Genomic DNA, 16,086 nt, shown 5'->3' with positions numbered 1-16,086 from the left:
GAAAAAGTCCAAATGCTGGATAAGTTAATGAATTACAACACGACAGCACTCATATGTTAAGTCATTGTAAGAGACAGACAGTAGAGTGTATTAGCTATCATCTGATTCAAATTATGTTCTCAAAAATTAGTACAATAAATGATATGGTTATACCAGCGGTTCTCAAACTGTGGGGCGCGCCCCCCGTAACAAAAAAGGGGCACGAATGTTGCCGTATGTGGCGTAATTTCACTATTCATAAGAAAATTTTAAACTTGTAGCGGTGTATCGGCAGCAAAAAATATAGGAATAAATTTTATTAGGGTTTCAAAAAAACATTAGGGGGGCGTTATTAAAACTGTTATGAAAACTCGGGTCACAAATACTTAAAGGCTGAGAAATGCTGGGTTGTACCAAATAGAAACTAGCCAGAATATTCTGATAAGCTCTGGGTCATATAAAAGACTTTGTGCATGACTTTCACCTTTATAGTGTTTCTGGATGTTTACATTTGAGAGGAAAATTGTTGCATAGCCAATATAATGTGTCAAAAATTCTTAGTACAAGCTAAATACTTTTATATGTGTGTAAAAAACCAAGCTGAATTTATGAAGACATTTGTAAATAATGAAAAAAAAATCACATACTGTGTAAGTCTGCATAGCGATTTAAAGAATCAATTACAGGAAGTTCTACTTATTGATTATATTTGCCCCATACTGCATTGAAAGTTTTAATTTATTACTTGAGATTAAGCTAAACTCTGCAGAAGGGCTTAATGCTTTATTCTTTAATTTGTTTAGCATTGCTTTGCAAAGTTATTTTGTCACTTGACCTGTACATGTCTCGATTTGTTTGGGTAATTCCCATTTGTTTGTCTGTAGACAGAAAGTCTCCAGGAGCAGGAAAGGTGTGAAGACAACTCCAAGTGATCTGCATTCTTACTTTAGTTCCTTCCTTCTTGTTAGCAGTGAAATTACTGGATACAATTCCCTTCTGACACTGAATCTTTATTGTTATCTAAAAATATGTGCTAAACAGGAAACTCATAAAGCCCATCAGGAAATATACTTAGTGGAAAGCACAGAGCTTTATCACATGTTAATATCTTTAAGCTGTCCATTGACAATAAAAAAATGCAATACTGTCATCCTGCGCTTGCAACCTACAGTAAAATATATTTATTTAAAGATGCATCTAGAACTCCAGGGAGCATCTAGTAAAAGTAAATGCAAGCCATTTCCTCCAAATGGACAGTCCTGCCTAATAACCAGACCGATATCTTTCAGACTATTTGGTGATTTCTTCATATCAAATCTATAAGCCCCACCAAAATGTTTCATCATTTTTGAGGATTAATCACTAATCATACAAATGAGAAAATAAAAAAGGGTAACATCTCAAATTGCTTTAGGGTGCAAGGAAGACTTTATATTAAATTCTATTTATTGGTCAGTACCATTAAATTATTGTGATTATATAACATTTATAAACATTAATAATTTGTTCCATGCATTCTAAATATGCTATTTTGAGCATTTGTCATTCTACAACTTATAAGTTCAAGGAAAAAAGAATGTCAATCTTTTGTTTTTGGGGGTATCGAATGGTTTCCCTCAATGGCCTGAAAAGACAACACTACTCATTGGTCATGGTCTTTAGATCAAGTAAGTGAGAGGGCTTGTTGCTTTGAGCCTACGACAGGAGGCAGCAAGCATTGAGCTACAATCCATTTAACACCGAGGCTTGCATGTGTAACACAGGTTATGTTCAATTGGTAGTCTGATGAAAACAATCGAACATTTGCTAAGAGTGTATTTATTTATGAATTAATTTCCTGATCCCTTGTAGTTGTGGATGGATGATGATTCACACACAGACCAATTTGGAGATGCCATTTAATGTTACATGTCAGTTAAATTCAAAATGACATTCAGAAAATTGCACAAATAGTAATAATGGGTCAGAATTACAATGCAGTACTCTATAGCTGCAAGGCAACTTGGGATATTGGCAGAGTATTTAAAATTATGACTTCACTATAAATTTAAATAAATAAAGAGAATCTAGTTCCATTGAGTGGTACTGAAATTAAATTCTTAAACTCTTTCTGATTTGCTTTTTGAGTGTATTGTCAGTTTTTAATATAACTTCATGCAATTTGTTATAGGTTATAGGTAATTTTGCAATGAATAAGTGTGATTTTTTTATATACATTATGACATTCAGGTTTATATTTAATTAGCTTGGCATGTGACTTGGACACACTTTCAAGCAACAGCACAGACATATCTATAGCATGTGCTGTCCCAAGCCTGGCTTAGCTATTTTTCTTCTGTTATTTCTCAAAAAATTAAACCATTTTTATGATTTCTACATTTTTTCCATTCATTCTCGCTATTGGACCATAGAAAATGTAATCAAATTGGGACCTTTACCATTTAAGAAGTAGTGACTTTTACCTCTTTCATAACTTTTTTTTGTCACTTATAAACACTTACTTTTACACTTAAAAATGTGCTGGACAAATAAATGTTGTTGTTAAGGCACAAAAATATTTGGCTTATTTTTAAATGCATTCACAAGCTTTTTACAGACTTTTTATTTGATGTTTATAACTTAATGTCTCTGAAGTTTTTAATACATGTGAATTTAGTCATATTCATTTTATTTGTAATAAGTGTTCTTCCTGTTGATAAACTCAGACCACTGTACAAGCATTTTTTTAATACAAGTTTGAATAAAAAACACAGAACTTTCTGTCTCAGTAAAATTTACAGAAACAGTTTTTCCAGTTTTTTAATAATAATAATAATAATAATAATAATACATCTAAAGTAAACCGAATGTACATCTCAGAAAACGTATTGACCATGGATTCATTGAGGTGGAGAGTGCATACAAGAGTACAATTGTCTGCCTTAGCAAAAACATCAAGCCTAGAAACAACAAAAATATCAGATTCATAATGAGAAATGGAAAACAGAAGAGAAAGTACTCTTTTGTCAAAATCAGTGAAGAAATTAAGCACTGATATGTAAAGCCTGATACTTGGCCCGAGACAATAGCACCTAGTCTCGAGGCTGTCGAGAGTAGGACGAAAACTTCAACCGCCTCTTATCAAAACCACTCCATGGACATCAAACGACTATGTCAACAAGAAATTCACCTTTAAATGGTTGCGAGGCTCTGCTACATGACTGAAGGGCCAAACAGAGAGTCTTCACTATCATCAGAAGAATTTTCTTAAGATGATTGCTGATCGCAAGAATGGATAAGTCAGCAAAAAGTAGAGCACAGTGCTAGCACCAAAAGAATATACTCATTGGCATAATCAGATAGGTAGCTGCCTGCACTGGTCAATACTCCATAAGCTTGGCCTCCCACTGCCTGATCATTGGTATGATCACCAGCCTGAAATGGTCATTTAGATGGAGAACACCACTGTTATCTATGGTATAGTTGTGAGTTAAACAACTGGACATCATTCTCAAGAGGTGATGTCTACTTATCAATACAGACATCCATCTTACTAACCAAAGGTTGTAAACCGGATATGGACGCAGGGCGCTGGGCGCTGGGCACATCGAGGCGCACGCGCACTGCCGCCCGCCACAGAGCAAAAAAAGAAACGAGAGGATTCGAAGGTTGTATTACAGTACGGACGGAATCCCCACAGGTCCATGCTGTGACAACGCGCGTGCCTACAACGCGCTTGCGAAAGGAGTCACGGCTCAAACCAACTGTGACAACGCGCGCGCCTACAACGCACTTGCGAAAGGAGTCACGGCTCAAACCAAACAAAACACAGAAACGAGACTACGACCTGTGAACTACACCTGGGGTAAAGCGTGCACGCTGGGTTGTACAGCCACCCGGACGCGACCGCCCACACCACCGCATATACCTTCCATGATATGTCTTCACACAGCGGCTTCTCACCGAGGCGCATATTGCGCTGTGGCACTCGCCCCACAGTCAGACGCAGCGGCTTCCCAGAGTCAGTAGGTGGCCCCCAAACAACACAACCTGTTCAAGCAGTCGGTGTCAGCCAAACCGCGGCGGCTTCCCGGAGTCAGTAGGTGGCGCCAAATGCAGTGGCTTCCCAGAGTCAGTACATGGCGCCCAAACAACACAACCTGTGAGCTACACTTGCTCTAATCCACTGTGCCAGTAATATAGATCACATAACGGTCACAGACTCTATCCCAGCGGCTTCCCACACTCAGTGGCTGGCACACGAACACCACAACCTGTAAACTGAACTTGATGTGCAAAACTCTGCCAGCAGTCAGTGTCAGCACAGGCAACGGAATCACGTCTCCACAAAACGAGACCACTTTACTACAGATATGCTTATGTAGTTAAATGACATTTCCCCAGACGCACCCACCCTCCATGATATGTCATCCATCCAGATATCGGACGGAACAGAAACTGATTGCCATTCTTGGATTTCCGATTCGCTAGCAAATCACGGGCTTACTAGTTCCAAATAATGCAAGCATCTCAGTCAAGTAGAAAAATAGTAAATGCAAAGATGTAGAGATTGCAATTTTGTGCATGTGGAACACAAAGGCTCATGTAATTCCAGTCATAGTTGGAGCACTTGATATTACTCAACTAGGTCTCCAAAAATCTCTTGAAGAACTGATAGACAAAGCAAGTGCCACTGAGGTGCAGGAGATTGTCCTCCTTAGAACTGCCCACATACTTTGTAAAGTTCTGACCAATGGACAATAAAACCTAAGGAACTGAAGGGTTCCTAATAGTCAGCACAAACTAAAAAAAAAAAGAAGAACAAGAAAAAAGAAATAATAATACTACAGGAACCTAAAATAAGTTAAAAACTGTAAGGCAAAATCATAACAATGGAACACAGCTTAATTGTAATAAACCAGACCACTGCTAGATCTGTTATACTTTTTTATTGCCTTTAGGATTTATTTATTCATCCTATGTAGGAGCTGTAATTAATTTACAATGAAGTGTTAGTCCTGGATAATCTGAACAGCAATTAGGACTCATTTAGTAGGCAAGTTAGTTTACAGCATGGGGCAAATCAGTCAGTCTACCCATTAATGTGGGTTAGTCACATGAATGCAGACACTAATCATATACGTATTAATAAAGTATTACAGGCTCACTGACTTACACAGAAGTAATTTCTCAAATTAATATCATGGATAGAACTGGGCTATTTTTTTCTGTTTTTAATATTCACCAATTGGATCATAATCAAGCATTACAATGTTCATATTTAGATTTGAGCCCCGTGGAGAATGTATTAATTTCATTAAGTGATAAATGCAATTTAACCATGGGTGTGCAGACATCTGCAATGAGTTCTCCAGGTATTTCTTAAAAAAAAGATATTTTTTAACTATTTTGACCTCATAATATCAGAATATATTTCTCAATTATTAATAATTAATAGATAGTTAATAATTATTCTTTTTAGGTTGATAACTACAAATACACAGTATATCTGTTTTGCTAATGCAATTGAAAGTAGTTTTAGGTCTGATGATTTAATTTTATTATACAACACTTTACCATGGCCAGCTACAGAAATTCCAGCCAGCAATTTGGAAAAACAGTCTTTCCTGAAAGGAAGATCCTGTGTTGAAATTGTCGCGTCATGGGGGATTCCAGGGAAAGAGCAAAAGATGTCAAGCTAGAGAATATAAAGCTGCCAAATAACCATGGAAATCAGTGGCAGGGAAACAGAAGTGTGCTGAAGACTGGAAATTAGAAACTCCTAGCATTTCTTCACAAAATGGTAAGTGCAGAACACACTATTAATTTATTTTAGAATTATTTTCACCAATGCCTTAGTTAAGTCCATTCTTGGCAGACTAGTTCTTTTCACAGCTTTGGTTCTGACTTCTTTACTATTAAAAAAACAGGACCTGAAAGGAATCATTTAGTCCATTTGTTTGTAGATATTGTTTGCTCAGAATTAGAGAAAGTAACTTCATTTTAAACTCTACTGCCTCTTAAAATAAAATATAGCAAAGAAGTTTTAAATGTTAGGAACTAAAATGTGTCAATATAAGTTGTATGTCTCTTTTCTGGTGTTTTCACTGTTTAATTTGTATATCAGTTTTGATTTTTTGTTTTAAATAAATGTAAGTGTGTTACAAATGTCTTTATTTTGCATTTGAACAGGCTTCAAAGCTAAACTTCCAAGCTGTAACCAAAGCATTGCTGTTATGCCTTCTGCATTTTGGTGAGTAGAAACATATATTTTACTAATTATTAAATCAGTGAGACAGGAGAAACACTAATTATTTTCATTACTGTTAAAATCAAGATAATGGATGCATGTGTTTACTAGCCCCATTTCTGTTTTCTGTTTCAGAACTTGTAGAAGGCTGGACGTATCATTATTCTAGTAATAAAATGACGTGGAATCAGGCTAGAGTGTGGTGTAAAACACGCTACACTGATATGGTGGCAATCCAGAATAAGGGGGAAATTGCTTATCTAAATGAAATTCTCCCACAAGTAAAAGGATATTATTGGATTGGGATTCGCAAGATGAAAGGAAACTGGACCTGGGTTGGAACAAATAAATCTCTAACTAAAGAGGCAGAGAACTGGGCAGAAAATGAGCCCAACAATGGAAGAAACAATGAGGACTGTGTAGAAATTTACATCAAAAGACAAATAGATGCAGGAAAATGGAATGATGAGGACTGTACTAAAAGTAAAACAGCCTTGTGCTATACAGGTGGGTACTAGCTGTAAATAAGAAGAGAGAGATTTCTAAAATTTGTTTTGTTCTATTTCTGCATTTGCCTAAGAGTAATAAATTAATACTGAACTTTTATGTATATGATAGACTGGAGAACTATCCTCAGTTAGTTTCTGCTTTGCACCTAGTGGTAGTGACTTTGTTTCCAGACACTGTAGCCACAAATTGAACAAAGATGTCACAGAAAATAGATACATGGACATTTTGCATGCTTGTATTTCATACAGTATATAAATATATCTTATAGATTTAACATGAATGTGTTTGACTTAAGAATTATGAAACATGTTGTCTTACAGCTGCCTGCATGCCTTTGTCTTGCAATGGCCATGGAGAATGTATCGAAACAATTAACAACTACACATGCAAATGTGATGATGGATTTTATGGATCTAATTGTGAACATGGTAAGACTGATTATAGTTTACTTTAAAAAGTATATTTCCTGTTATAAATTTAACATCACACAGATTATTTCCACATTTCAAATTCTGTGTTTCAGTTGTTCACTGTGATGCGGTGGAGAATCCAGAAAAAGGCTTTAAAAGCTGTTCTCATGCTTTTGGAAATTACTCATATAAATCAGTCTGTGACTTTACTTGTGAAAATGGTTATAGCATTAAAGGGGAAAAGACAGTCGAGTGTACAGCTTCCAAGAAGTGGACATCACAGCCTCCAGTGTGTGAAGGTACAATTAATGGTTTTTATTATTTTAGGTAAACCGATTGATGATTGCTAACATTTCAGACTGTTATACACAATATTGCAGTACTAATTGATCGTTCCAACCTGAATGAGTCACACAACTTTCTTTAGTTATACTTCTATGAAAACAATTATATGATACACTAAGGAATTTATTGCTCCAAGTATGCTCTAAAATAATTTTTATATGTATAGAAAAATTCAAAAACATAGCATTAATTAATCTTTTTTGTCTTGCAGTTAACCAATGCTCTGAATTAACTAACCCTCTGAATGGAAAAATGAATTGTACTCACCTGATCAGCAGTTTCAGCTTTGGCACTGCTTGTTCATTTGAATGTGACAACGGTTACAAGCTGAAAGGATCAGGAAGAGTATCCTGCAATGCTGATGGAACCTGGAGTAGTGAGCAACCTGAATGTGAAGGTAACGTATTAACAATCTATACATCTAGTACTTAAAGCTGTAGGAGGATTCGATCAAGTTGACACGATACATTCCTCAGATACTCTAGAATTTACAAGGACAGGGCATAATATGAAATCTGAATGTAGTATGACAGTTTAAAATAAGTTACCTGTAAATGTAAAGTTTGACATTTTAACTAATTTTACAGCTATAACTTACAGCCTCCAGTGTGCGAAGATAAAATTAATGGATGTTATTTTTTTAGGTAAATTGATTGATTATTGCTAACATTTCTGACTGTTATACACAATATTCCCAGTTAGATCCAAGTACTAATTGATTGTTCCAACTTGAATGAGTCACACAACTTTCTTTAGTTATACTTTTATAGAAAACAACTATATGATAAAAAAAGGAGTTGTAAATTGCTCCAAATATGCTCTAAAATAATATTTATATGTATAGAAAAATTAAAAAACATAGCTTTAATTAATCTTATTTGTCTTGCAGTTAACCAATGCTCTAAATTAACTAGCCCTCTGAATGGAAAAATGAATTGTACTCACCTGATCAGCGGTTTCAGCTTTGGCACTGCTTGTTCATTTGAATGTGACAACGGTTACAAGCTGAAAGGATCAGGAAGAGTATCCTGCAGTGCTGATGGAACCTGGAGTAGTGAGCAACCTGAATGTGAAGGTAACGTATTAACAATCTATACCTCTAGTTCTTAAAGCTGTAAGAGGATTTGATAAAAGTTGACACAATGTATTCCTCAGATACTCTAGAATTTACAAGGACAGGGCATAATATGAAATCTGATTGTAGTGTGACAGTTTAAAATAAGTTACCTGTAAATGTAAAGTTTGACATTTTAACTAATTTTACAGCTATAACATGCAGCCCTCTGAAGGAACCACAAAACAGCGTCATGAAGTGTGACACACCTAATGGGAACTTTAGTTATAACACCAGCTGCCAGTTCAGCTGTGTAGACGGATTTTCTATAAAGGGAGCAACTGAGATCAACTGCACAGAATCAGGGGAATGGAGAGACAGCATTCCACAATGTGAAGGTAAGACACCTGAAGGGTCCTCTTATAGGTGTATAGGGTCATTGTAAGTCTAACAGTATACAGTGTAATATGTATGACAAGGGTGAATTCGAAAATCCATGTAATTGCCAAAAGCACTAGCATTTTGCAATGGACCTGACAAACTAGAAAGGAAACTGCTTTTTTAGATAGTCAGATAATGTTTTGATTTATTTCAATCAACTCAAGTAGCTTGAGTCTCATAGTAAAATACACAAGCTCTATTATAGGCACTTCAGCAATGAAATAAGCAAAAGACAACTTGGTCTCTTTGTATTATTGAAAAATGTGTGTAGTATTTAAATCTACTTCACTCTTTTTTAAAGTAATAATAATGAATAAATTATGACTTTTCCAATTTTATAATTGTTACAGCCATGAAGTGTGAAACACCAGAGGCGGATGCAAGTAGAACTTTCAACTGCAGTCATCCCATTGAGGAATTTGGATATAACACAAGCTGTCATTTCAGCTGTTTGGAGGGTTTTCAGTTAACCGGTGAGCCAGATCTCAAATGTACAGCTTCTGGCCAGTGGTCTGCAAACATACCACAATGCAAAGGTAAATATAATTAGGGGACTAACACAGTTAAGGAATTTATTGTTTCCTTATACAATATGTTTCTTTAAACAATAAGGTTAATTTTTTATTAGAAGTTTCTAAACCCCATATATCAAAGAGTGTTTACCTTAAAAATTATGTTCAACGATGATGCGTTATATGATATATATTGTACAGTATATTGATGGACATATACATGAAATGCAAAGTAATATTAATATTTCTGTATGTTCAATAGGTCGATTTTTCAATTTTTTACTTTCTTCTGTTTTTGCAGCTATTAAATGTGGAAGTCTGCAAACTATTGACAACGGGTTCATCAATTGCTCAAATCCAAATGAGCATCTTGTTCATAACTCAACCTGTCAATTTTCTTGTGGAGAAGGATTTGTGTTAGAAGGAGCGTCACATCTTCAGTGTACAGCCTCTGGGCAGTGGTCTGGAGAGACACCAGCCTGTAAAGGTAAATTGCCTATGCCGTCCTTTTAAATTGATGTGCTTTGTCAGTACGTACCAACTGCAGACTTTAAATTAAGATAATATTCAATCAAAAGGAAGAAAATGTAATAGAGTTTACTCTGTCATTAGGCAGCTGCTTACTACATGCACTAATGGCTATATCTGAAAAGAGTTATTTTATGTAGTATTTCACTTGTGGTAATTGTTTCCTTTAACACTTTTAGACATAACAGCCTTGAGTGTACAAAGGTAGCATTAAAGCTATATTTTTATTTTTTGTTTTATGTAAAAATCGATTATATTTAATATGTGTTTATTGTAAACATTTTGGACTGCAACACACATTGTTCCCAGTTTCACTTCCACCAGAGCCTGAATGAGTCAGACCACTTTCTATGGAAAAAACTATGTGGTGCACTAAGGAGTTGCAAATTGATCCAAATAAACTCTAAATGAATCTTGTATATATAAAAAATTCTAAAATAAATCATTAATTAAGCCTTTTTGTCTTTCAGTTAACCAATGCTCTGAACTAACTAGGCCACTGAATGGAGAAATGGCTTGTACTCACCCGATCAGCAGTTTTAGCTTTGGCACTGCTTGTTCATTTGAGTGTGAAGAAGGTTACAGACTGAAAGGATCAGGAAAAATATCCTGCAGTGCTGAAGGAACCTGGAGTAGTGAGCAACCCAAATGTGAAGGTACTGTATTAACAAAGTATAAATATAGAACTTAAAGTACTAAATGCTATATATACTATGCTGTGTATAGTATTTCATCTAAGTTTATCCAAGAAATTCCTCAAATGCTCTAGAACTTACAAAGACAGGGCATAGCGTGAAATCAGATTGTAGACTAACAGTTCAAAATAACATGCAGCCCTCTGAAAGAACCACAAAACAGCGTCATGAAGTGTGACACACCTAATGGGAACTTTAGTTATGACACCAGCTGCCAGTTCAGTTGTGTAGATGGATTTTATATAAAGGGAGAATCTGAGATTAGCTGCGCAGAATCAGGGGAATGGACAGACAGCATTCCACAATGTGAAGGTAAGACACCTGAAGGGTCCTCTTGTAAGCTTATAAGGTCATCGTAAGTCTTACAGTATGTAGTGTGAGTAGGCATGTGATGTGAAGCGTGATTTGGAAAATCTAACTCATTGTAAAATGTCCCAGCATTTTACAATGGATCAAACAAACTAGAAAGGAAACTGTTTTTTAAATAAGTAATTTTTAGGTTTACTGCAGTGAGCCTATGTGGCTTCAGTCTTATAGTAAAATACACACAATCTATTGTAGGGACTTTACCAATTAAATAAGCAAAAGACAGGCTGGTCTCTGTGTATTATGGAAAATATACATAGTATTTCAAATTAGGTCACTCTTTTTTTTATCCATCCATCCATCCATTATCCAACCCGCTATATCCTAACACAGGGTCACGGGGGTCTGCTGAAGCCAATCCCAGCCAACACGGGGCGCAAGGCAGGAACAAACCCCGGGCAGGGCACCAGCCCACCGCAGCTCTTTTTTTAAATAATAAAAAAATTAAATAAAATTGAACTTTTCCTGTTTTATGATTTCCACAGCCATTGCATGTGATGTGCCAAAGGAGGATACAAGGAGAATTTTCAACTGCTCTCACCCCATTGAGGAATTTGGATATAACACAAGTTGCCATTTCAGTTGTTTGGAGGGTTTTGAGTTAACTGGTGTGCCAGATCTCAGATGTACAGCTATTGGCCAGTGGTCTGCAAACATACCACAGTGTAAAGGTAAATATAATTAGGGACTAAATATAGATTTTAAGGAATTTACTGTTTCTTTATAGAATAGCTTTCTTTAAGAAAACTAATAATTTTTATTAGATGTTTTCTAAGCCCAATATATCAAAGAGCTCTTGGCTTAAAAAATGTACACTCTGGGACCATACATCATGCAATGTATTTTACATATTGATGGACTATTAATATGTTGTATGTTCAATAAGTTAATTTGTCACATTTGTACTTTTTCCTATTTTTGCAGCTATTAAATGTGGAGGTCTACGCACTATTGACAACGGGTTCATAAACTGCTCAAATCCAGATGAAGATCTTCTTTATAACTCAACCTGTCAATTTTCTTGTGAAGAAGGATTTGTGTTAGAAGGAGCGTCACAACTTCAGTGTACAGCCTCTGGGCAGTGGTCTGGAGAGACACCAGCCTGCAAAGGTAAATTGCTTACACCATCCTTTTAAATTGTTGAGCTTTGTCAGTAAGTAACAGCTACAGACTATAAAATGGATGAAATCCAGTCACAAGAGACAAAATGTAATAGTCAGGCTACATTAATAAACAGAAACTCTTAAAACTCTGTCAGACATTAATTTGTAATGGAGTGATTTGCCTTTGCTGATTACGATTATTACATTTTTTTTCTCTTTCTTTTTATCCTTATTTACTAATAGGATTAGTTGGTTATTTGGTTAATTTTCCAGCATAACATTATACTTTATTTGAGGCCTTTGTAACATTTCACTTCTCACATTCATACAAAAATTTGTTTGTAGTTTTTCCCCATTCAATATCCAAGCTTTTATTGAAGTTAGCTATTAAATCATTCTGTCATTCTGTACAGCTGTCAGATGTAAAGGGCCGAATCCTGCTCCACACCGGATTGTCAACTGTACTGAACCCACAGATGCTCTCATGTTTAACTCTTCATGCAAGTTTAGCTGCGAAAAAGGTTTTGCATTGAGCGGAAGAGATAATCTTCAGTGTACAGCGTCTGGATTGTGGTCTGCAGAAGAGCCTCATTGCAAAGGTAAAAAAAGACACAAAAAAACAGGAATATCATTTAATAGAAATGTTTTAACAATGCATACAGTAGTCAATTACATAGTACTTCTGTATACATACGTACATACTCAGAAATGTGCAGGGAGGTCATCTACTGAGAACAGTTCCCACAACAATGACCAGCAGAGACAGCTGAATTTTTATAGGCCAGTCACTAGTAAATGGATCCCACCTTGGCCATCTTGGATTTTTCTCTCCATGATGAACAGAAAGCAAGCAGCCTGGTGTCTTAAGAGGGTTCAGTGAAGCAGTATTTCCAATGGGATTTTGTAGTCACTTGATTTACCCCTGAAGTAATTCTAAAGATTTCCTTTAAAATAGCTCTAGGTTGGGGTTTTAAATGCTCCTCATTAAAGGTTGAGGCATGAAGTGAACTGGAGTGAAAAATGAAGTAAAGTAAGTAAGTAGGCCGCATAAGTCACAAAAGATTAATTGAATAAATGTCACGGTGTTGTAAAAGTAGAGCATAAAAGGTTTCACCCAAGTGTGTCTTGGTAGCGTAGTGGTGAAGACTATTTCTTTACGCCTCCGAGGGCGAAGCTTTATTGCTAACCTGGTGACTATCAATGTGCATTCTGCATGTTGTAACAATGTAGATTTTCCAGATATTCTTCCAGGTATTCCAGTTTTTGCATTTCAGTCTGTTTTTGTCTGTCCTAAAGCACCTTGAACAGAATTGTCAATAACTGAGTTCATGACTTCTTCTTGGTACTCTTTGATTGTTCTGTCCACTACTTGCATCTGCGAGTCAATTTAAGTGCTTCATATTCTTCTTTACAGCTTTATTGTGTGAGGCACCAACTGAAAGAGAGAATGTGATAATGAACTGTTCTCCTGCTGCTGGTAACTTCAGCTATAATACCAGATGTGAGTTTTCTTGTAAAAACAATTTCACATTGATGGGCAATGAGATGATACTCTGTACTGCTTCTGGCCAATGGACAGGACAAGTACCCACTTGTGAAGGTGAGTTGGCATTGGCTCTGCCATTGTTCTAGGAAGGATACACACTAAATCCTTTCCATTCAGTGTATTCAATATAAATACATTTTGCATATTCCTACTTTTCAATTCATCATGTACAGTATGCCTATGAAAACAATGCAGAGGTAGATGTGTAAATCAAATGCTCATCTGCACAGTGTGTTGCTTTAATACCAGTCCTATTCTTACGCAGACCTTCATTTACCACCTGCTTCGATCCAGGACACTGCTACTGTTTGTCTGGCTGTAGTTCCAGCCATTCTGTCTTCAGGACTGATGTTTGCAGCATGGCTCATGAAGCGCCTTCGTCAGAAAGGTAATTATCTTTAGTCTTATTTTTAAATCATATTTTTGCAAAGATGAATACATTTAATTCAGTACTGAAATGACTCAAGATTAACCTTAATCTTTTCAACAACAAATTATATGAGTGTTAAAATTTTTCTATAAACAATACATGCCACAGTTTCTTATACAAGTTAATGACCATATTTCAAACCTGTTTAACCCTGAGCAGGGTTGCAGGGAGCTGGAGGATATCCCAGTAAACATAGGGCACAAGCCAGGATTAATCTCTGGACAGGGCAATCAGTCCATCACAGGGGAACGCATCCTCACACATGCACATTCACTCTTGGGACAAATTAATGTTGCCAGTCCACTTAATCTGCTTGTCTTTGGACTGTGGGAGGAAACCCACACAGACACGAGGAGAACATGCAAACTCCACGCAGGGAGGACCCGGGAAGTGAACCCAGGTCTCGTTACTGTGAGGCAGCAGCGCTACCCACTGTGCCACCCTACCGCCCTGCGGATAGATTATCATATTCCAAAACCTTATTACTGCATGTATGCATTTAGCTTCCATTATAGAGTTGGCTGTATTGTAATTAGATTTTTGTTTATCTTGAAATTGTATGAATTAATACAATTTAGTCTTTCTTTTCAATAACGTGCTTTATACCTATAAATTTATATAGAAGCCTTTGTAATAAATACTGTAGTTCTATAAACTGCAGATTCAAAGTTTACCAATTAATTTTTTAAATATTGTTTTTTGCAGGCAAGACATTCGACTTAGAAAGGTATGTTGATTGATGTTGATCTATCTATCCATCTATCTATAATATTACAGTTGTTCATTTTATTTTTTAAAACTTGACAAACTAAAAATGTGTTTTCTGTGTTTACTTTTTTTTCCAGTAACTTTACAAATAAGGCTGGTGTGGGCACATACAAAACTGCACCTTTAACATCCCCTTTGCTCAGCCACATTTAAGGAGGTAAGGGGTCTTTGCATTTTCTTCCTTGCAGTTTTTTAAAGATTAAAACAATACTTGTTTAGAAATGTGTTCAAAATGTGCATTTACATTTTGGCTTGTTTGATTAACTAAAAAAATATGGAATTAAAGGACACATTTTTAACATATGCAAAGTAATCTATTATAAAATAATTTCCGTATGGTGTGTCCAATGTTATCTCTTAAATTTATATATATATATATTTACAAAACCATAAACATTTTAAAATCTTACATATTTGTGTCATTTTTATGTTACAGAGTTCTTTCTCCTAAAAATGAATGTTACAAAAATAATGGGGATTCACAGATTTATTGCTACCTCCCTAAAAGAATATTAAAGAGGAACATGCAGTATTTAAAATTATTGAATGGAGCAATATGAAACTAATGCTGAACTACAAAACAATACTTTGAGCCTGCTCAAGTTAAATACTAAGGACTTTGCTTTCAAGTACTGTCAACATGGAAGACTGACCTGCTAAATGTGAAAATGCAAGGTGCTTATTTTTGGCAGATGTCACTTAGTAGGTAAAGCCTTAAATTCAGCACGTTGGCATCTGGTTGTGATGGCACTGGCCATTTCCTTATTTTGTGTGTGCTAGTAACTGCTGGACAGTGTTCTTTCTTAATTTTGTCAATGAATCCATTTTTTCTTTGAGAATATAACTCTTGTAGCAGCCAAATGATGCTCAGGGCATGAACTGTAGAGTAATACTGTATTTATTGCAAAGATTTTTCTAATCATAAGCAATGGAGTGATGTCTCCAATGAAACAAAAAGTGCAAGTAGATTCTTGCATTTTCTTTCCCATTATATGATGACATGACTTTTAGTGCCTGTGCAGCAGGTTTTAATGGTACTGTACTGAAAATGTGTTTTATACTTTAATACACTGTATATATTGTGGATTTGTATGAATTTTGTATTTATTTATTTATTTCAATTTGTTTTTTTCATTTTGTGTATACAACAGAGTACAATAAAAAATTAAT

At 35.7% G+C, this 16,086-nt stretch overlaps 1 protein-coding gene across 3 annotated transcripts; it reads left to right on the top strand.

The window, feature by feature from the left end:
• The first annotated feature begins 5,687 nt into the window (after positions 1-5,687).
• Positions 5,688-16,086, top strand: LOC114658991 (E-selectin-like). 3 transcript variants are annotated; one of them, XM_028811161.2, is made up of 19 exons: positions 5,688-5,761; positions 6,151-6,211; positions 6,344-6,715; positions 7,039-7,146; positions 7,242-7,427; positions 7,685-7,870; positions 8,363-8,548; positions 8,740-8,925; positions 9,319-9,504; positions 9,782-9,967; positions 10,479-10,664; positions 11,555-11,740; positions 11,994-12,179; positions 12,586-12,771; positions 13,587-13,772; positions 13,984-14,106; positions 14,854-14,875; positions 14,994-15,073; positions 15,353-16,086. In XM_028811161.2, the coding sequence occupies exons 1-18, from the start codon at positions 5,759-5,761 to the stop codon at positions 15,067-15,069; spliced, it is 2,811 nt and encodes a 936-aa protein (XP_028666994.1). In that variant the 5' UTR covers positions 5,688-5,758; the 3' UTR covers positions 15,070-15,073; positions 15,353-16,086. The 3 variants fall into 3 exon arrangements, with proteins under 3 accessions (XP_028666994.1, XP_051788972.1, XP_028666995.1); XM_051933012.1 differs by lacking the exon at positions 7,685-7,870; XM_028811162.2 differs by lacking the exon at positions 8,363-8,548.

This window comes from Erpetoichthys calabaricus, chromosome 10 (assembly GCF_900747795.2).
Source record: "Erpetoichthys calabaricus chromosome 10, fErpCal1.3, whole genome shotgun sequence".
NCBI classification, from domain to species: domain Eukaryota; kingdom Metazoa; phylum Chordata; class Cladistia; order Polypteriformes; family Polypteridae; genus Erpetoichthys; species Erpetoichthys calabaricus.
The sequence above is the reverse complement of the archived record's forward strand: the minus strand, read 5'-3'. Positions and strand labels throughout refer to the sequence as shown.